This window comes from Aethalodelphis obliquidens, unplaced genomic scaffold (assembly GCF_003676395.1).
Source record: "Aethalodelphis obliquidens isolate GAN/ISIS:26980383/991018 unplaced genomic scaffold, ASM367639v1 scaffold94, whole genome shotgun sequence".
Lineage (NCBI taxonomy): Eukaryota > Metazoa > Chordata > Mammalia > Artiodactyla > Delphinidae > Aethalodelphis > Aethalodelphis obliquidens.
Window position 1 is genome coordinate 2,562,842 of NW_020838038.1, and position 22,690 is coordinate 2,585,531.

At 42.9% G+C, this 22,690-nt stretch overlaps 1 protein-coding gene across 1 annotated transcript in view; it reads left to right on the plus strand.

The window, feature by feature from the left end:
• The window catches only part of VEGFD (vascular endothelial growth factor D), a 36,699-nt gene that overhangs the window by 5,794 nt on the left and 8,215 nt on the right, over positions 1-22,690 (plus strand). The window contains exons 2-4 of the mRNA XM_027095747.1: positions 14,159-14,369; positions 18,757-18,947; positions 22,338-22,486. Of these exons, the coding sequence (XP_026951548.1) occupies positions 14,159-14,369; positions 18,757-18,947; positions 22,338-22,486 (551 nt within the window). The remainder of the gene's footprint in view (positions 1-14,158; positions 14,370-18,756; positions 18,948-22,337; positions 22,487-22,690) is intronic.

A 22,690-nucleotide genomic window follows, 5' to 3' on the forward strand; every position in this document is an offset into this window, starting at 1 on the left:
TTTTTTCAGCCATAAGCTATCCTAGAAGGTGTTTACTTCTAGGAGCTAGTTATAGAAGGAAGTCACCTTAGCCCATTTTTCCAGCTTGGTAGTCACAGAAAGAGTTGGCAAAGCAGCGTCTGGCCACACAGCAGATATGGATAAAACTTGGACACCTGGATGACTTCCTTCATCTTTGAGATCCTTGAAAAGTGCTGTGTTTCCATCCTACACCACGTGGTTTGTGAAGATGTGGTAAATTACGGCAAAGGGCTCTGGGCAGATGCTCAGTCAGTCAGGCTAGGCCAGGATCTGCTGTAACAGGTAGCAAACAAACTCCATATCTCTTGGGGGCTCCTAAACAGCAGAAGGGGTAGTTATTGCCTGTACCACGTGACCCTCCTGGTTTGTCCAGGGTGAGCTCCACATCAGGATGAAGCTGGCTGGGCATCTCCTTCTTGAATGCCATTAGTCACCATGACAGAGGGAAGGAAAGCCCTGGAGAGCCCCACCCTGGCAGTTAAATTCTCTGGCCTGCAAGTGACACACATCACTTCCGGTCACAGCCCCTTGACCCCCTGCCCCATCCAACCACCAGGGGCCAGGAAGTGCAAGCCTTCCATGTGCTCGGAAGGTAGAAGGCTGGAACTCTGGTGAATAGTATTAATGACTATACTACACACAACTTTGGTCACTTCTAAATGTTTCTGAACTCACCATTGAGATGGGAGGTGACTGTGGTTGGACACTGGGGTAGAATCATGGAAGGAAGACATTCGGGTTTCTTTCTGCTGCTCAGGAGGCTCCTTTTTCTTGGGAAAAGGAAAGCTGTACATTCAGTTCAGTGAACATTTGTGGAATGTCCACCATGTGCCGGGCACATGAGTGGAAATGACATGTTTATAAAATAAAGATGTCTCAGTTATTTGCATATCTTACCAGCAGCCAAGGAGCTCAGCTTGGCCTATGAGAAGGATAATTTTAATGCCTGAAACTTTAAGTAATAATGAAAATTTTAATGAGTCTCTTTTTTTTTTTTTTTTGGCGGTACGCGGGCCTCTCACTGCTGTGGCCTCTCCCGTTGCGGAGCACAGGCTCTGGACGCGCAGGCTCAGCGGCCATGGCTCACGGGCCCAGCCGCTCCGCGGCATGTGGGATCTTCCCGGACCAGGGCATGAAGCCGTGTCCCCTGCATCGGCAGGCGGATTCTCAACTACTGCGCCACCAGGGAAGCCCAATGAGTCTCTTTTTTGTCTTTCATTGTCATCTAAATAATTATACCACTCACATCTTTGAGAAAAGTATTGCTTTCCTGAAATCTAGGTTTGCCTAAAGTAATTTCTGGAGAAAGAAAATGACATGTGTCGAATGTTGCTATGGCAAAGGTTTTGTTGTTACTTACTGTTCCATTCTGGAGGGAGTTAGGAAGAGTGTGATTTTGATTGAAGGAATACCCTGAGTTCATCCTATATAAGAGACCCTCCAAAAAGAACAGTTCATAACTTGGTTCATAACGATACTGTCACAGCAAGACTGGGGATCATTGCGCATCTTAGACAGTGCAGTGGTTATGGGTGAGGGAGAGGAGAGCAGTGGATGCTGGCACGGGACCACTGCATCTTTAGGAAGAAAGGTGAAAACGGGCGTTCTGGGCTGACTGCCAGTGGCACGGCAGGGTTGCCTTGTAAAAAAGAGGATGAGGTTTGGCATAAAGATCCTCTGTCCACCCAATGGATAGTGTTACACTTCGGCTGAGATAGGGCTGTAGCAGTTAACTATTACGACAATAATGCAGTATGACAATCCAGTCCAAATTTCAGTGGCTCGAAACATCGGTAACCTATTTTCACTGACGTTCCTGTTGGTCAGCTGGAAGCAGAGGGTCAAGGCTGGAGCCATAAGTTGAGTCTGGGTCTGCTCCACATGCCTCTCATCTGCCTCGGATCAGTGAGCCAGCAGGGGCAGGTGCTTATGGTGATGATGGAAACGTAGGAGGGCTGTGCGGTCATAAATACATTTCAGTCCTCTGCTTGCATCATGTCATAATATCCCATCGGTCAAAGCAGGCCACGTGGCCCAACATCATTGGGACTGAGAAATACACTCCTGTCTTGGGCAGGGACAGGACTGGTGGAGGCATGGAGGCGGTGGAATTGTTTTTAACAATAACCTAATTACCATAAAGGCTTTGGATGGTTTCCTTAGACGTTGGGCCCTTGATCTTTGAGATCACTGTTAAAGAGACTGTAACAGAGGCTTACTTCCCTGGTGGTGCAGTGGTTGAGAGTCCACCTGCCAATGCAGGAGACATGGGTTCAAGCCCTGGTCCGGGAAGATCCCATATGCCGCGGAGCAGCTAATCCCATACGGCACAACTACTGAGCCTGTGCTCTTGAGCCCGTGAGCAAGCCTGCACGCAGCAACAAAGACCCAACACAGCCAAAAATAAATAAAAATAAGAATAAATAAATTAAAAAAAAAGACTGTAACAGACCTTAGGAATATATTCTCCTGGGGTTATTCAGAGCATCCTTTTAGAGTTTTGCTGCTCGAGCCCATTCCGCACTCATCTGTCCCCACATTTCCTAAGCATAGATGCATCCGACGGGAGCAGAGGCATTTGAGTGGAGCACGGATTTAAAACATGTGAAGGCAGGCATAGACCTCTCCCCACATGCTAGACAATTTGGCTGGGGAGAAACCCACCCACAATGTTCATCAAATTAGAGCATGTGGAGGTCCCAGACATCCTAGCCGTCTAGTATCCCCTTAAAATACCCAGACAGCTGTGCCACACACACTCACACAAATGCACACACACACACACACACATACGCACTTTCTCTGCATCTCTAATTCCTTTCCTTAGTCTTAAGATGAACTCAACACCCTGAGTTTCTCATATATACACATTTAAACATAGAACTGCCTGAGTAGAAGAGCCACTGAGAGTGTGAGGGCCCCCAGATGGCCAGGTTTCTGGATTTCAGAGCAGTAGCACCAGGCCCTCGGGTGGCTCCATGCGAATCATTATCAGCAGCGTGTGTTCTCCTCCCTGCCCTCAGTTGGTACGGCCCACACTATTAGGTACCATCTGTTCTGGGGATGGCTGGACCCTAATGACAAAACACAAAGGTTGAAGAAGTGGGTGGTTTTCCCTCACCCACCTATAAAGACGTATGTAAAGCTTGGGTAGACACTTTAAAATTGGCCTTACATCTGAAAATACCTCCAAGAAATGTTAAGAAAAAAAAAGAAGAAGAGACAGTTTGTCCTTGATTTACCCTGGATAAGGTTTTCTCATTAACTTTTATTTACTGTGGTTGGAGGTGTCCTATCTTGCTCTTTTCAAACTCACCTTTCTGGTTGCTAAGGGAAATCAAAGCCGTAAAGCACCTCTAAACCCCAATCCAGGACCAGATGCCCCACCCCTGAGAGAGGAAAGAAAGGAAATGAACATTACTGAATGCCTCCCCTATATCTGACCCGTTCCCATGTATGACCTTGGGTCATCTCCACAGCAGCTCTATGAGGTATTGTTAGCAGTGCCTTCTGAAATGAGGAAACCATGGCTTAAGGAAATTAAATAATTGGCCCACAGTCAAATAGCTAAAAGGGAGCAGTGCCTGGATTCCAAGCCAGCTTACTTTATTTTTTTAAAGGTACTATACGGTAAAATTATCATTTTTCCCATTTGATGTGCAGTTCTGTGAACTTTAGCACAGAGATTTCTGTAACCACCAGCATAATCAGGATACAGAAAAAACATTCCTTTCTGCTACCCATTTATAGTCACACCCTCCTCCCAGCCTCTGGCAACCTCTGCTCTGTTCTCCATCACTATCTTTCTGGTTTTTCGAGAATGTTATTAATGGAATCATACAGTCAGTAACCTTTTGAGATTGGCTTCTTTCACTCCCTATGCCTTTGAGATCCACCCAACTTGCTGTGCATACCAGGCATTCATTCCTTTTGACGGCTGAGTTGTATTCCATGGGATGGACGTGGCACGGTTTGCCTAAGCAACCATTCATATATTGAATGACGTGACAGTTGTTTCCAGCTTTTTAGTTCTTACGAAGAAAGCTAGTATTGATAGAAACATTCACGTCAAGGTTTTCGAATGAACCTAAGTCCTTGCTTATCAAGGGTAAACTCTCAGAAGTGGGACTGCTGGGTCACGTGGTGAGCGTCTGTTGAACTTTATAAGAAACCGCCAACACATTTCCCAGAATGCTCTACCATTCAAAACCAGTTTTGGACAATTCTCATCCATGCTCTTCCCGCGCCAATCAGCCGTCTGTCCAGACCACAGAGTGGTTTCCAGTATCGGGCAAAGCTTCCTTTCGGGGGATGTAATTTCCACTTGAGAGTTACAAGAGGCAAAGGCACAAAACTTCAGTTTGGCCTCGCGAGTCTAACATGGCCTGCGCGGGTTCCTTGACAGGTGGGAGAGTGAGAAAGGGGAAGCAGGGGTGGGGGAACGGTATCTGTGGACAGCTGGGAACGTGACGGTACAACTTGGATCCCAAACCAGGGAAGAGTTGGTGGTTTGGGCCCAGCCCTAAACATCCAGCTAAAGATGAAATGCAAAATGCATTTCCAGTGAAACAGAAGTTGCTAAGAGGTAGAGGGAGCATGGAATTATTTGTCTTGCAACATGATCCACTCCCTAGACCCACTGCAAAGGGAAACAAATTGCTGACTGGTTTCCTGAACTCCAGGGCCCAGTAATCAGAGGACTGGTTCCCCAGGCAACACTTGTAAATCCCTAAGCAAATCTAGGGAACGTTGTGTGAAATGTGTTCCGTCCACAGCACACGCCGAAGCTTCTGGATCTTCCAGATATACAAATTCTCTTCACTCCACCCCCTTATCACTAAACTTCCTGAAGACACATTGCCAACAGTTTGACAGAATAGAATCATCAGTTTTGAAAGGCTTGGAAACATCGACCCACAGTTCTCGAGAGGTCCAGTGGGGAATTTTGCAAAGCTGGTCTCCTTTTTCATGTCTAGAACAGGAGGATTCTTAAGGGCAAAGGACTTGAATGACCCAAGAACAGCTTTTTGCAACTCGTAGCTTCTAACAGCTCAGAGGCAGGATGGATCTCAGCCACGTACTCCTAAGCCACGCCCCTTCCCCTTGGCGTTGTGTTTATGTCCTAATTTCTGTGTGCCTTCACATATTTTCTAGACTGCCGTGTGAAAGGATTAGAATTTACTATTCCCAATTAAGTCCCAGTAAGTTAAAGCAGTACCTATTATTTTTAATTCTGTTTGGGAGAAGTGGGTTGTTTTGGCTCCTTGGGAATTTTTTTCCTGTCATCTAGGATGGTCTCACATAAGGCAGCTGCTCTCCTCGTGCTGTTTAGCCTGGAAAACAGTTTTGTTGGTCTTCAATCTTGAAAAAGTCATACAGATTGGGAAGTGGGCCACAAACAGTCAGTCCGGTGACTTGAGTTAAGAAAAGGCTTAGAAAATCCAGTTCAGCAAGATACTCATCCAAGTGTTTTGAATCCACGGTATAACTCAGAGGGGTTTAAAGAATAAGACTATTTCTCAGCTTACATCTACCATTTATTCCCCACTCAGTGGGCTTGTACGGGGCTCAGGCACTCACTTCGGCCTTTTGAACTTAAACCAGCATGCACCATTCCCAAGATGAGTGTTTCTCATTCAAATCGCTTGGAAAGATTTTTTTTTTACATCTTTATTGGAGTATAATTGCTTTACAATGGTGTGTTAGTTTCTGCTTTATAACAAAGTGAATCAGTTATACATATACATGTGTTCCCATATCTCTTCCCTCTGGCGTCTCCCTCCCTCCCACCCTCCCTATCCCACCCCTCTAGGTGGTCACAAAGCACTGAGCCGATCTCCCTGTGCTATGCGGCTGCTTCCCACTAGCTATCTACCTTACATTTGGTAGTGTATATAGATTTTTTAAAGAAACTTTTTATTTTGAAATAATTTTAGATTTACAGAAAAGTTGCAAAGCAAGCGGAGAGAATAGCCTGTATGTCTCTCACCCAGCTTCTCCTAAGACTGGCAACCACTTACGAAGTTTTTCACAATCCTCATGGCAAAGCTGTAGCCCAGAACCAGAAAATGAGAATCTCTGAGGATGGGATCCAAGCATCAGTGTCTCTGTGAGGCTTCTTCCCAGGCAGGTTCAAGGTGAGGCCAAGGTTGAGAACCTCTGCTACAAACCCTTCTCAAAGTGTGGCCAGCCAACCAGCCGTATCACCATCACCTGGGTGCTTGTTAAAAATGCACCATCCCAGGTCTCACCCCAAACCTACTCCATCAGAATCTGCATCCTGGCAAGATTGCCAGGTGATTGGTATGCACAGGAAGTTTTGAGAAGCATCGCTCTATACAAAAGATTAAAGAGACCACACAAACCTGGCCCTGATCACTCCTTTTCAAATGCGTGTATGTATTAATTTATTACTCATAAATTCCTTCTTCAGATATGCATTAAGTACTTATTATGTAAAAAGGTGAGCCTGACCCTCTAGGAGGATCTACCCTCAAGGAGATCACAGTATAGTAAGGGAACTGCAATGTGCTCATTAAAAATATAGTCTAAGTTAGGGACTTCATAGAAAGCTTCATGGAAAAAGTGGCATTTCATTTGGACCTGGAAGGAGGATACTCAGAGGAAGATCCTTGAAAAGTAAGTGATGCAGTTTGAATAAGTGAATAATCTCAGGGTTAAATTTTCTATAGCATTTGATGAATCTATTTATTCTTACATTTAATAAATATTTAGCTCTTACTATTTTTTTAATTGAAGTATAGTTGATTTATAATGTGTTAGTTTCAGGTGTACAGCAAAGTGATCCAGTTATATATATACATATATGTGTATATATATTCTTTCTTTAAATTATTTACTTATTTATTTTAAAATATTTATTTACTTATTTATTCGTTTGGCTGCACCGGGTGTTGGTAGCAGCACGCAGGCTCTTCCTTGCGGCGTGCGGAATCTCAGCTGTGGTGTGCGAACTCTTGGTTGTGGCCTGTGGCATGTAGTTCCCTGACCAGGGATCAAACCCGGGCCCCCTGCATTGGGAGTGTGGAGCCTTAGCTACCGGACCACCAGGGAAGTCCCTATGTATATATATATTCTTTTAAAAATTCTTTTCCTTTATAGGTTATTACAAAATATTGAGTAGAGTTCCCTGTGCTATACGGTAGGTCCTTGTTGGTTATCTATTTTATATATAGTAGTGTGTATGTGTTGTTAATCCCAACCTCCTAATTCATAGCTCGTACTACTGCTATCTGAATAAAACATATCATTACTACTCCAGTGGTCCCGAAGGACCCAGTGGGGAAGACAAGCATTTAGTAAGTAATGACACAAATAATTCATTAGCGTCAGTGGTGATAAGCGCTGGGGAGAAGGGTGGGGAGCTTGGAATCCATGTGACTGACAGATCAGACCTAGGCAAGGGTGGGAGTAGTGGGGGAGGCTTCCCTGTGCAGGTAACACCTGGCTGAGAAAGGTTTAGCTAGACAGAGTAGAGGGCATTCCCAGCAGAGGGAACAGCATGGACTAAGGCCAAAGCAAGAAGAAATGAACAGGGCTTCCCTGGTGGCGCAGTGGTTAAGAATCCGCCTGCCAATGCAGGGGACACGGGTTCGGGCCCTGGTCCGGGAAGATCCCACATGCCATGGAGCAGCTAAGCCCACACGCCACAACTACTGAGCCTGCGTTCTAGAGCCCGCGAGCCACAACTACTGAAGCCCATGTGCCACAACTACTGAGCCCGCGTGCCTAGAGCCTGTGCTCCACAACGAGAGAAGCCACCACGATGGGAAGCCGTAACGAAGAGTAGCCCCCACCCGCCGCAACTAGAGGAAGCCTGCGCACAGCAACGAAGCCCCAACTCAGCCAAAAATAAATAAATAAATTTTTTTTTAAAAAAAGAAATGAACAAAAGAGCAAACCAATGAGATGGGTGTCCAGTGACATCCCATTGTTCAACTCTCTGATATTTTTCATTGCCTCCGAAATAAGTAGCCTGGCCTTTAAGCTTCCAATCCTTCCTCTTTTTTGTTTTAAACAACTACATTGTCATACAAGTTACATACTGTAAAATTTGCCCATTCACCTGTTGGAAGTAAAATTCAGTGGTGTTTAGTAAACCTACTGAGTGGTGCAGCCATCTTCCGTATAAGATCCCTTGTGCCCTTTCACAATTAACCTTCATTCCCACTCCGAGCCCCGGGGAGCCAATAATCGATTTTCTGTCTCTTGGGTAATCCTTAGGAGTGGAATCGGTTGACTGTTTGGTGAGTTTATGTTTAACTTTTTAAAGAACTGCTGAACTCTTTGCCAAAGTGACAGCACCATTTCACAGTCCCATCAACACTTGGTGTTGTCTTCTTGACTGTGGCCATTCTAGTGGATGTCGAGTGGTACCTCACTGCACCAACCTCTTTTCCAAGTCTTATTTGTCAGCCCTCCCCCTCTCAAACCTGCTCTGTGCCGCCACCATAGCCAACCTCCTGCTGTTTTCTTCAGTGAGGCTCCTTGATATCCCCAAATTATGCCTTTGTTCACTCTTTGAATATGTTCCTTGACTAGATATTTTTTGGAGGAAGAGGGCATTCAAATTGAGAGCTCAAATTATTAGGAGTACAGAAGGCCTTTGACTTCCCCACAGCGTGGATACTTGCAAATTCCTCCTCCAAACCCAGCCACCATACCTTTCCAAATATCTTAGTCACACTTGGTGTAGATGACTGTCTGGGCCTGAGCTATGGAGATGCTCACGCTTCCTCGGGGAGAACACCATGTGAACTTAGAAATTAACAAAAGAGAAAGTGGCTACCCTTCATTCTGTACCTCAGGAAGCAGTACGCATTGAAATAATGGCAAAATCTTGTTACAAAGACCTTCAACCTCACAATTTGGAAACTGGCTTGTGGCAGTCAAGACGTCAGAGAATGATTTGTTATTTAGGAGGGAAATTACTAACAGTCTTGGATTCATTACCACAGACACATAAAAAGATGTTGCTGTAACAAAAAGCAGAGATCTGGTAACCATGCCTCACTTCCTTTTGCTGAGTGCTTTCTAATTATCTTAGTTTTGATTAGCACTTCCATTAGAATATAGGAAGAAATTAGGAGCAACTTACTTGGCAAACGTTTGGTAGTTAAAACCGTTGAAATCCATGGTTTAAATATGTACTGGGGCCTATACTTACGCTTTCTAATTTTAATGTTCGTCTTGCTCAAGTAGATAAAGTTAATTATACAGAAATCAACTAGTGCAGAAAGCCTCTTGGAAACAAACAGTTATTCTTGACCCTTTGTAAACATACGCCCACCCCGGGATGAATTGGTTGTCAGGTCTCTGCTTATTCCGAATTTTCAATACCTCCACTTGTAAGAGCAAAATAAACTGCAATTTCTCAGTTATTTCAAACTAGGTTTTAAATTATGAGGCTTAAAGTATGCTTAAATAACTTGTACTTGAGTAAACACTTCATTTTTTATGATGAGGTAAGTCGTATGAGCCATTCAATGGCTTAAATTCAATCCAGAGGTTTTTTTCCCTCTGAGCTCTCATGGTTGGATAGTGTAAGAATATTTCTCAGATTGAATTGAAACCTGTAAGAGCTATGAAGCCTCATCATTCCGTATTTATGGATTTGCCTCAATAAAAATCCTCTCAGTAGAGTACAATTTTTAAAACATATAAAAAGCCATTTGATTGTTTTCATTATTTTGATGGGGAAGCAGTGTTGTAACAAAATTTTATTTCGCAGAGTGGATTGAATATGAAGTAGTCGTGGCGTCCAATTAGAAGAGGGAATGAATAATCATGAAAAGAGAAACTATTGAAAAACGAGCCTTGTTGGCACATCATTGAATTTGAGTCACTGGAGAGATCGGCAGTTATTCAATTTCATCCCCGGATTTCTTAGATGAAGCAGCTGTGGCACGCTCCTGAGATTCAGTGCCTGTTCCCCAAACCCTATCTATGCTCTTCAAGCTTCCTCCAGCCCTTGCTCCCAGAAAATTGCCTTGATTCCAGCTTCTCAAAGAAGTGAGAAATCATAGGTCCCAAGCAGTCCTGCGATCTACAGACCCGCATCATCTCTATGAGCCTCCTCTTCCAGACCCTCTCATTCATTCATCTTCTGTCCACCTGTCTCTGGAACTTATGTCACACCAACCCCTCTAGGTCCCTGCTTTCTCATGCATATGTTCCGTTTCTTCCTCTCTGTTGGTTCTTTCCTTCAGGTCATAAACATGTTCAAGATTTTCCCACCTTTATTAAAACATGCACACATGTACACACACACATTCACATTCACATCTGGACTTCCAAGCAAGATGACCGTCTACATTCATGTTTTGAGATGGTTTATAGTCCGTAGCAATGATCGATAAAATGTAAAATTTATCACAGGATGGTAAACATCTGCAAATGGCAAACGTTTGCAGAAATGGTACCAAAAACATGAAGCTGAAGAAATCAACATGTCCTATACCTTAAACCTATACCGTGCTGTCAACTGTATCTCAAGAAAAATAAATTTTTTAAAAAACCATGAAGCTGAAGCTACAGAACTGATGGACTGTTCTGGAAGGTGGAGGCCACCACAAGTTCAGTTCCAGTGGGTAATGGGCTCCATGAGTGCAGTCCAGCAGATCCATGAAAGAGGAACAGTTACTGCTCTTGGCTGCCTGGAGCCGTGTCGTCTATGAAACTGCTTAACATGAGCCAGAGGACGAGGCAGGGCTTGAACTGAGCTGATCCCTGAGTCATAAACACTCAGTAAGATTCTGGACCCAGGGCCCTGAGTGTCGGGGGATGCAACCACAGACCTTTTTTTGGGTGTGTGTGGTACGCAGGCCTCTCACTGTCGCGGCCTTTCCCGCTGCGGAGCACAGGCTCCGGACGTGCAGGCTCAGCGGCCATGGCTCACGGGTCCAGCCGCTCTGCGGCACGTGGGATCCTCCTGGACCGGGGCACGAACCCGCGTCCCAAACCCATGTCCCCTGCATCGGCAGGCGGACTCTCAACCACTGCGCCACCAGGGAAGCCCCACAGACCTTTAAATGAAGAAAGAAAAAATGAATCTCCCGATGAAGATGAAACTACTAAACAAAATTCCAAAGCACATAGAGGTAATGATTACTGAGAAAGACAGCCAATAAAATGAATAATCGGGAAAGAACTCATATATATGAAGTTAAAATATAAAACAATTTGAATACTTAAGTCTATTTACAACCCTCAAAGAGATAAAGGACTAATATTCATAAAACAAAAATGACAAATTAGGAAAAACGTACAGAAATGAAACAAAAAGCAGACGGGAAGGAGAATAAAGTAGAAATATTTGACATTAGAAATATGGTCATTGAAATTAAAAACTTAAACTCTAGACTCACACAGTTGGAGAATTGGTGATTGGGAAGAAAAACCAATTAAATTACTTGTCACATTAAAAACATGAAGAGGAAAAAATAGATAAATATGAAAGCACATGTAAGGTCATTAAAAGGCTCCAATACATGTCTGATAAATGTTTCAAAGAAGAGAATAGAGACAATATAATACATGGAATAATGAAAAATACAACAACGGAGAGCATTAAGGAATTGTTCCAGAAAAGGACAGGTGGCTTCAGACTGAAACTGCTATGAAAGTCTCTATTGCAACTTCTCAACTCTCCCATTCTAGAATAAAAGCAGCTGTAGACAATATGTAAGTAAATGGACATGGCTGTGTTCCAGTAAAATTTTATTTATAAAGACAGGCAGGCAGCAGACTAAATTATGCCAGGGGGCTGTAGTTTGACAACCGTTGATCTAGAAAATTAACCATTGTTTATATTTTCATGTATATTCCTCCAGATATTACATATATATTTAATTTGATATATATGATTAACCATAGTTAATTATATATATGTATATATAATGTACATTACACACACATAATTTTTAAAGACATATAACTGTATCATACATGACTGGGACCACACTTGCTCTTTTGAACACCCACTTTTGGACAACTCTCGGTATCCATCATCATAGCTTAAAAAAAAAATCCCCAACAGAGGAATGGATAAAGAAGATGTACATGTATACAATGGAATATTACTCAGCCATAAAAAGGAACGAAATTGTGCCATTTGCAGAGACATGGATGGACCTGGAGACTGTCATATAGAGTGAAGTAAGTCAGAAAGAGAAAAATAAGTATCGTATATTAACAATATATGTGGAATCTAGTAAAATGATATAGATGAACTTATTTGCAAAGCAGTAATAGAGACACAGATGTAGAGAACAAGTGTATGGATACCAAGGAGAGAAAGAGGGGGTTGGGATGAATTGGGAGATTGGGATTGACATACATACACTACCATGTATAAAATAGATGACTCATGAGAACCTGCTGTATAGCACAGGGAACTCTACTCAGTGCTCTGTGGTGACCTAAATAGGAAGGAAATCCAAAAAAGAGGGGATATATGTATACGTATACCTGATTCACTTTGCTGTACAGCAGAAACTAGCACAACATTGTAAAGCAACTATACTCCAATAAAGATTTTAAAAGAAGGAAAAAAAACCCACTCCCAAAACACTGCTAAATGATACAGATTTTAACTAAAGTTTTTGAGGGGCAGTGGAGGGGGATGTACATCACACCACCCAGCGTCCAGATGGAAGTGCCATTTGCACATCTCCGTTTTCCCCCACTGCCCCTCCCCCTGTCAGGTAGCTGACATTCACCTCTCACTCCACCTTCCTGTCTCAGCACCGTCCTGCAGCTACACTGTTTCTTCCCTCTCTCCCTTCCCTCACCCCAGCTCTAAAAACAAAAAGTCCTCAGCATGCGTATGCAAACCACACAGCAGAACATAAACTCAGTAACCACAGGCTCAGCAGGAGAAAATCCACGTCCCTAACCATAGACAGACTACATTATTGTCTCTCCAGCACATTCCAGGGAGGACTCAATTCCTTCTGTCCCAGTATACATCTGCATCATTGGTTTTGACGATCACATAGTATTCATTGTATGCATATATCATTATGTAACCAAGTCCCTAATTTTGAACAATTCGACTGCATACTGAAAATCTTTTATCAGCCAAGTCTTTTTTTTCCTCATAAATCCATGGGTTGTATCAGTCAATACAGTTCATGCAACTGTGTGGGAAGGAAGTTTTCAACATAAGCTCTGGAAGTGTATTTTTCAGAAAAAAAAATCATGTGTTTGGAATAGTAAACAGGTTTAAAAAGGAAAAAAAAGTTCAGAGGGTTAGAAGTCAGCAAATACAGATTATCAGGTTCTTAAAATCTTTCCTTTTTGTGTGACTGTAGGCAGGGTCCCCAAGACTTTGTGGGTCAGTGTCCCAAATAACAGATGAAAACAACTGTCATTGGCTCCTGCACAAAGTAGTGTGATTTAAAAATCTATATTAGTTTCCTGTGGCTGCCATACTGAATTACCACAGACTTGATGGCGAAGACAACAGAAATTTATTCTCTCGCGGTTCTGGAATCCAGTTGCAAAATCAAGGTGTCAGCAGGGCCATCCTCCCTCCATCGGCTCTTGGAAAGAATCATTCCTTGAGTCTTCCAGCTTCTGGTGGCTTCAGGCGACCCCTGGCTTGTGGCTGCGTTACTTTAGTCTCTGCCTCTGGCTTCACAAATCCTTCTCCTCTGTGTCAGTGTCTTCCCTCGCCTGTCTTTTATAAGGATGCTTATCTTTGTATTTAAGGTCCACCCAGATAATCCAGGATGACCTCATCTCAGGATCCTTTTAACTTCATTACATCTACAAAGATCCTTTTCCGGAAAAAAGTCATCTTTGCAGGTTCTGGGGGTTAGGACGTGGACATGTCATTTAAATGTCCACCATTCAACCCACTACGATACTGTCTTTACGTGTTCTGAGAACCCAGGGGGAATAAGTCATTCCATCAATCATAAATGAACAGAATGTGAATCAAAACTACTAGATGTCATTTTTCCTAGGTACTGGTGTCCATTTGAATAATCTAATTTCTTCTTAGCTCTACTTAACATTTGTAAGTGTTAGCAATGAATATTATCAAGACAAACTAGAACTTGAGTAAGTTGCCTGTAAGCCAGTTTTTTTGTTTGTTTTGTTTCGCTTTAAGCGGGCATCCCGGTCAATGTTAGAACAATCTGAGCAGCAGATTAGGGCGGCTTCGGGTTTGGAGGAACTACTGCAGATCACCCACTTCGAGGACTGGAAGCTGTGGAGATGCCGACTGAAGCTCAAAAGTCTCACCAGCGCGGACTCTCGCTCAGCATCCCATCGGTCCACCAGGTTTGCGGCCACTTTCTATGACATTGAGACGCTAAAAGGTAGGTGTGTGCGTGCGGAGGCCAATTCTTCCTCTTTATCAGATAGTAACAAATGCGCCAACTTCTTGTAAAAGTTTGAGTAGGGCGGGCACGTGTCTGGGAGAAAAAAACAAGGGAGTCTTTGGTTTCATAGCTTCAGTGTTAGTGGAGAGTCCTGGTTTCCTGGGTTTACTCCACAGAGAAATACACCCAATATGATTTTGAGATCAAAAATTCAACACCACATAACACTTCCCAATATGGAAATATATTTAACTCAGAGATGTGAGGGCAAAAGGAACCCAGAAAGCCTGTTCTTAATAGAAAAAAAAAATAATTGAGTTTACTTAAAAAGTAAAACAACCTGGGTATTCATTAATAAGGAGCATTCTACGGCCATACATACATGGATAAAAACCAATAGATTAGGTATAGCTTTTTTATGTCTTCAAAATTCTGTGATTTTTTTTTTAAAGTAAAAATGAAAAGTAGAATTTAAAAGCTGAGTTGGAATAATGCATATTGGTATTACTAGGAGAATAACGGAGGGGGAAATTCTCTAGACAAAAGAATCCAGACGCTGGAGTAGAAAATAACATGATTTGAAATAAAGAGAATGACTCTTCCGTAGTAAGGTTTGGAGGGTCTTTACAAGCAAGCTATTGTCTGTATGTACTGTCCTATGATGAATGACATGCTTGCCAAATACAGTTGTGCGGCCTCCAATTAGGCATTTAACTTTTGATGATGTGTCAGAACAGCACAAGAAACCACCGTGGCATTGATGATTTAGCCTTTCAGATTTGATGAACATAGGATTACCTGGTATCGGATTGTAGCTATTGCATAATTTAAATTGACTGCTCAGCCAGAATTATTCTTTTCTTTCTCTGTAGAGTTATCTTTATTTTCTTCCGTTTGTAGAAGGACAATATTGTTGGCTGCGGGGAAGGCTGTGCGTAGGTGGGATCGATACCTTAGCAGCACCAGAGTCCGGGAGTGAAGAGGATGCTTGGTGTGCATCTGTATGACTGTGTCTAAATGAGTCGAGATGGTTGGAACCATGGCCTAGAACCCAATTTAGCCAGAGGTCTGAAGCTCTAGTTGTCTCTGTGTGGTGAATGAGCAAGGACTTCATGAAAGTAAAGGGATCAGACCTCATCTGGAGATTCAGGGCCTTAACCAGATTACGTGTTTGAAGGCCTGAGGCAAGCCTGGAGATGCTCTGTGAAGATGGAGATAGAGAAGCATTACCATAAAACCAAGAGGAGGTGATTTTAAAAAGTCATTCATGTCGAAATTGACATTTTCTAAGAAGGAAACCATAAAAAGTTTTTAAAAATATTTTTAAAAAACATAAATAATATGGAATTTGCCAACTCTGAAATGTCTCTTGTTACGTGGGGGGGGGCAGAATCATCTAAAGTTACTCAGTAAGTTAGAAGCAGCACATAATGAAATCGGTGTGGTATCCCAATTATAATTTGCTCTAACTCTCCCTCATGGATTTCAGGGTAATTCCCTGAGGAGGAGCAGTCCTGCTGGGCAGTAGTAATGACAGTAGAGATATGAAGCCTTTGCTCGGTGTCATTGGTCATAGTTCCACACAATGTTCTGACTTTGAAAACTTAGTTTTATAAAAAAGAAAATAGAAAGCAACATTTAAATAGCATTTTAAGCAAGGAATGTTTTTATAACTTGAGTACTTGTTTTTTCAAGGACTTATGATTAATAATAGTGAATTAAATAGTACCTAACTGGGTAATTTATCTCCCATGTTTACAGCCTTCAGACTCTGTATATAAATATTCGTAATCAGGCATTTTAAACGGTTTCTTGGACTAGTAGGTTTTATGATGAAAAAACAGAGTTTAGGTAAATTGTGTAGTATATGCAGTGCTTTTCAGCCAGCCAAACGTATTTTGTGTTTTCAGTGATTGAAGAAAGCAACATATGAGGAAATCTGAGATTAATGGGCGGAAAAGGAAGAAGGCTGTGGAAAAGATGTTTTAAGAGAATAATTTAGAGACTAGCGTCAGATCTGCAACAATAATGTTTTATCTGTATCCTCCAGATAGAAGTTCTCTCTATCCCTTCTGGTAGAAACACGTTCACATATATGGGAATTCAGAATCTGGGCAGAGACCATTTACAAATTTTTGAAGATGGGGTAAAAATGGAGAAGAGTTTATCTATCACTGTGTAACACATTACCCCAAAACTTAGCTGCTTCAGACAACATTTTTTTATCGCACAGTTTCGGTGGATCAGAATTGCAGACATAGCCTCAACTGGTATCTCTCCTTCAGGGTCTCTCCGGAGGCTGCAGTCAAGGTGTCATCTTGGGTCACGGGCAGCATCCCAAGGTTCAGTTGGGGCCGAATGTGCCTCCAAGTTCACTCAGAGGTTGTTGGCAGGATTCAGTTCCAGACAGGCTGTTGGACTGAGGGTCCCAGCTCCACACTGGTGGTTAGGTAGAGGCCACCCTCAGTTCCCTGCCACGTGGGCCTTTCCAACATGATGGCTTGCTTCATCCAAGCCTGCAAGCTGAGAAGGCAAAAGAGTGCCAGCGAGAGTTGGTGATTGCCAGCAAGATGGAAATCAGTCTTTGTTAACCTAATCGTGGCAGTGCCATCCCATCGCTCTTGCTGTGTTCTCTTCATAACATTCGGGTCACTAGGTCCAGCCCACAAGGAGAGGAGGGGATTATACAGGGTGTGAACACCAGGAGGTGGGCGTGATGGAGGGTCAGATGAGAAGCTGCCAACCACTAAGGGTTTTCACCACTCCCCTCCACCCCAGTGTATAATCAACTCTACAATTCCATGGCAAACTAAAAGAAAGTCTTTAAATATTGTCTTTATCATAATATTGAATCATTTCCCAAAAACGTCCATAGAAAGGCTATGCAGCATTAAGTATCATAGCATCAAAATCTAATTTAAAAAAATAAACTTTGAGAGAAAGGCGAGTATGTTTTACAAGAATGTATGTAATCTTTTTTTGATTCCCCGAGGCTTGTTTCTTTTTCCTGTTTCCCACAAATTAGCTAGAATGGCCAGAGTATTGCTCCTTTCATCAAAATGAAGCAGCTTGGGCTTCCCTGGTGGCGCAGTGGTTAGGATTCCGCCTGCCAATGCAGGGGACACGGGTTTGAGCCCTGGTCCGGGAGGATCCCACGTGCCGCGGAGCAGCTAAGCCTGTGCGCCACAACTACTGAGCCTGCGCTCTAGAGCCCGTGAGCCACAACTACTGAGCCCACGTGCCACAACTACTGAAGCCCGTGTGCCTAGAGCCCGAGCTCCGCAACAAGAGAGGCCAACATGGTGAGGGGCCCACGCACCGCAACGAAGAGCAGTCCCCGCTCAACGCAACTAGAGAAAACCCGCACGCAGCAATGAAGACCCAACGCAGCCAGAAATAAATAAATAAATAAATTTATTTTTTTAAAAAATGAACCAGCTTATTTCATCATTTGATAGAAACATCAGTATCGGGCATTTGCAAATAAGAACACTCTGACTTGAGGAAAGATAAGCTCCACTTAAGTTTTTTTTTTTTTTTTTTTTTTTTTTTGCAGTACGCGGGCCTCTCACTGTTGTGTCCTCTCCCGTTGCAGAGCAAGGCTCCGGATGCGCAGGCTCGGCGGCCGTGGCTCACGGGCCCAGCCGCTCTGTGGCATGTGGGATCTTCCCGGACCGGGGCACGAACCCGTGTCCCCTGCATCGGCAGGCGGGCTCTCAACCACTGTGCCACCAGGGAAGCCCCCACTTAACTTTTCATTCATGTGTTTGCCGTATATAGTTAGTTAAGCAACCAATAGAAAGGTATTTCTTTTTTTTTAATTTTCTTTTTTATTTTTTTGGCTGCACTGCACGGCTTGTGGGATCTAAAGTTCCCCGACCAGGGATTGAACCCGCACCCTCGGCAGTGAAAGCATGGAGCCCTAACCACTGGACCGCCAGGGAATTCCCGAAACGTATTTCTTAATGGTGCTAAAACCTGCCCACACCTGGCTTCAAGGAGCAGAAATGCCATCCAGCTGTGTCCTGTAAATTGCTTAATAAATAATGCTTACATGTCATTGCTTTATGTGCCTCTATTTACTTCCTTATTAGCAGGCTTCTCCAGATGTACCCAGTGTAGTCATATCCAGAACATGGTGTTCATCACCAACGGAAGGTAGAATTAGAGTCTACGAAGGGATCGTATAAATGGGAAGGAACGTAGATTTTGGTTGTAAATTTTCTGCAGACAATCCTTGGTTAAAGGACTGACCCCAAATACCCGTCTGGTAAAATCACCAAGCGCTGCACGTGTGAGAATGACGGTGTTGAGTGTAACCCTGGCACACGTGGGCATGTCAGGGCCCTTTGTTCCACTGGCCCAACGAGCTGCCTCTCCGCAGTTATAGATGAGGAATGGCAAAGGACGCAGTGCAGCCCTCGAGAGACGTGCGTGGAGGTGGCCGGCGAGCTGGGGAGAAGCACTGACACGTTCTTCAAGCCCCCCTGCGTGAACGTGTTCCGGTGTGGCGGCTGCTGCAATGAAGAGAGCCTCGTCTGTGTCAACAGCAGCACCTCGTACGTTTCCAAACAGGTATGAGGACATCAGCCCTCCCCGGAGCCCTGACGCTGATAGTGTCGACAGCTACAGCTCAGCTGATTGCCAAGCGCTGTCTCAATGCTTTATGTATGTCATCTCATTGAACCCTGAGATAAGCTAAATGGGTAGCTTATCATCTTCCTTTATAGATGAGGAAATGGAGGCTCAAAGAGATAGCTTGTGGCAGAGCTGGGATTCAAATCCAGGTGACTCCAAAGCCTGGACCCTTGTCAGTTGCTGTCTCTCTGATGCTATAATGTCAAGGATCAGAAAATCATATAGAAGTTACTAGAACAGACGTTTAAAGGAACGAAGATAGCCACACTGACTTGTGTATTCATTAGGTTCCGTGTTGTTCAAATGGAGTGATTGAGAAGAGTTCAGTGAAGGGTGGGGGAAGGAGAAAGGGCTGGTGACGTACCCAGAGCTGGCAGAAAGGGAGAGCTGTTCCCACCCTTAGACTGAAGAGGCAAGAGGATGGAGCGGTTATGGGAACCGAGAGAGGAAATGGAGAAGCGGGCTGCAGGACTGGCTGGAGGAGGGGCAGCCCCTGCCAGCCCTTAGCCCGGCAAGCGGGTGGGGGGCAAGAGGGCCTATGGATGCATTCCATGGAGGTCAGCATCCTGGGATACAGCCCAGTGGGGAAGGAAGGAAAGAGGATGGCGTCTCCGGAGGCGCAAATGGAAAATACCTAGCACAAAAGACCTTTGAAAATAATCCTCCAGTTCCCATGAAAGAAATAATTCTTCCCTTTCCATCTTATAAAATTCCTTTTGCTCAGTAGATAAGTTTTTGATTCTGTCACTACCGTATTGTTGGGAAATGTAATAAACGTGGCATAGAAGAGCAGTAATAACAAACTTAGCAAAACATTAAAAAGCTGTAAGTCAAACTACATTCCTTTTGGTTCTGTGTCGCAAATTCCTCACGCACATTGGTATATTCATTTAATTGTCACATTTGCCTCTACAATCTAGCCTCATGATCGTGAAAAGAGGTAGCACAATAAAATTAGCCATGCACCGAATATACCCATGTTAGGTAATTATCTTAACTGGATGGAAAGAATGGAATCCTGATTTGTTTGATACTAGGTTAACTTATCCTTAATTTTCCCCCCTACTTAAAATATCCCTTAAACTGAAGAGTTTCTTTTTCTAAATTCTTTTAGAGAATCTTGGAACTTGTAAAAATTCTGACCTCTGCTGTTTGACAGTCAGGGGAAAAAATGACATAAGTATGGCTAAGCATCAACTGTGAGTGGAAACAAAGCTTGCATAACGTTAACGTAAGAGACTTTAGTTCATGACCGTGTTATACCCTAGAGTATAGCTGAAAAATTTCGCAAGAAGATGAAGTTCATGCAAAATAAACACTCTTAAAAACACCCGCTTACTTAGACTCATGGACGCGCCATTACATATAAAAAGGTCAGACTAAACACAACTTTAATGGATTGCTTCCACTTAACAATGGATAATTGAGTATTTTGACTGCTGTCCTCAACAAATGAGTAGTTTTAAAGAATGTGCTTAAGTGTAAATGTACAGCAGTTTTTCTTTCCAAATATGCATATTTGAACATTGTAATAGTGGGGTTTTTTTTTAAAGAAAAACTACCTCTCATCCCAAAGTTATGGACTGTTCAGTGAAATACATCTTAGAAACTAAGTGAATAAAATGAAGACTCTATGTAGTAAGGACTACATGGAATGCTGATTGAATGGACAGAGCATTCAAATCAAGTTGAAATGCATCCATACATCAGAGAGCCTCTCTAGAAACAAAGTAACTGATATTCTCAGCAAGTAAATTTTACTTATGGAGATCCCATCTTGCTTCCTCTGGTCACAGCAATTTCATTGCAAAAAGTAATAAGGCATATTCTTAAGAATATCCCCTCTAGCTCTAGAGTAGACTGCCTGGGTTCAAATCCCCACTCTTCCGATCAATAGTTATATGGCCTTAGGCAAGTTATATATATAACCTCTCTGTACATCTGTTTCTTCCCCTGTAGAGTTGGAGGGGGGTAATTTAAAAAACCCTCCCTATTATGTTGTTACAAAGGTAAATGAATTAATATAAAAGTGTTTACAACAGGGGCTAGCATATAGAAACATGGAATGATATTCATGTTACCTCTCATTGTTTGGGCATGATGGTCTTGTATCAGTCAGTTATTACTATATAATGCTGCATAATAAACACCCTAAAACTTAGTGGCTTCAAACAACGATGGCTTTTTCTCATTCGTATATCTGAGATTCCTTTAGTTTAGAGTGGGCTCAGTTGGGCTTGGTGGCAAGCTGCAGGTTGAGTCCAGGTCCGGTCCCTGTGTCTCGTATCCCTTAGACCAGCAAGCCTGCCAGCTCATGCTCTTCACGTGGCTAGAGCAAATGCATGCACGCACAGTTCAAGTCTGTGCTTGTGTCGTGTCTGCTAATGTCCTGTCAACCAAAGCAAGTCACATGGCCAAGTCCAAAGTCAAGGAACAGAAAACTGTATTCCTCCAATGGAGATGGCATGGGAAGAGATAAGTAAATAGTTTTGAACAGTAATCTGTTCACCATGGTTGCAAAGAAACTTCATAGCTATAATTTCATTTAATCCTTACAATTCACACTCAGACTTAAAGCAGGAGCAGGGAACATTTTACAAGGTTACCATTTCACAAGCATTCTAGGGACACCAAAAATTTAAGAGATTTGACAAAACTTAAATACTTGATAAAGTTGGTTAAGGCCCTGGTCTTCTGACACCCAGCCCAGAATTCTTTCCTTCATGCCAGCCCTTAGCCTTATTAGTTCTGTTTTTTTTTTAATTTTATTGAAGTATAGCTGATTTACAATGTTGTGTTAATTTCGGTTTTACAGCAAAGTGACTCAGTTATACACATATATATTCTTCTTCATATCCTTTTCCATTATGGTTTATTACAGGTCATTGAATATAGTTCCCTGTGCTATACAGTAAGACCTTGTTGTTTATCCATCCTATATATAATAGTTTGCATATTAGCTCTATTCTTTTTTTTTTTAACATCTTTATTGGAGTATAATTGCTTTACAGTGGTGTGTTAGTTTCTGCTTTATAACAAAGTGAATCAGTTATACATATACATATGTTCCCATATCTCTTCCCTCTTGCGTCTCCCTCCCTCCCACCCTCCCTCTCCCACCCCTCTAGGTGGTCACAAAGCACCGAGCTGATCTCCCTGTGCTATGCGGCTGCTTCCCACTAGCTATCTGTTTTACGTTTGGTAGTGTATTCTTAATGGACGACTTTGCTAAAGTCATTACCGTAAGGGACAAAGGCAAAAATGCAGACTGTAGAAATTATCCTTATTTTTTTAAATATGTATTATAGTTCTCTTTCTCTGCTCTAGCTCTTTGAGATATCAGTACCTTTGACATCAGTACCTGAATTAGTGCCTGTTAAAGTTGCCAACCATACAGGTTGTAAGTGCTTGCCAACAGCTCCCCGCCATCCGTACTCGATTATTAGAAGATCCGTCCAGATCCCCGAAGAAGATCGGTAAGCATTTCTTACACTTCTTTATGCTTGTTCTTGCCTTGGCTAAAGCCGTGTGTGGAGCATAGTTCATTAATTACAGAGTCATCGCTCTCTCTTCAAGCTCTTTGTCTTTTAGGTTCTAACCCAGATCTACGGGTAATAACTGTTTGGCAAGTATATTTTTTATGAGGTGTTACATGTATATTGCAGTAGGATCAGAAAGTT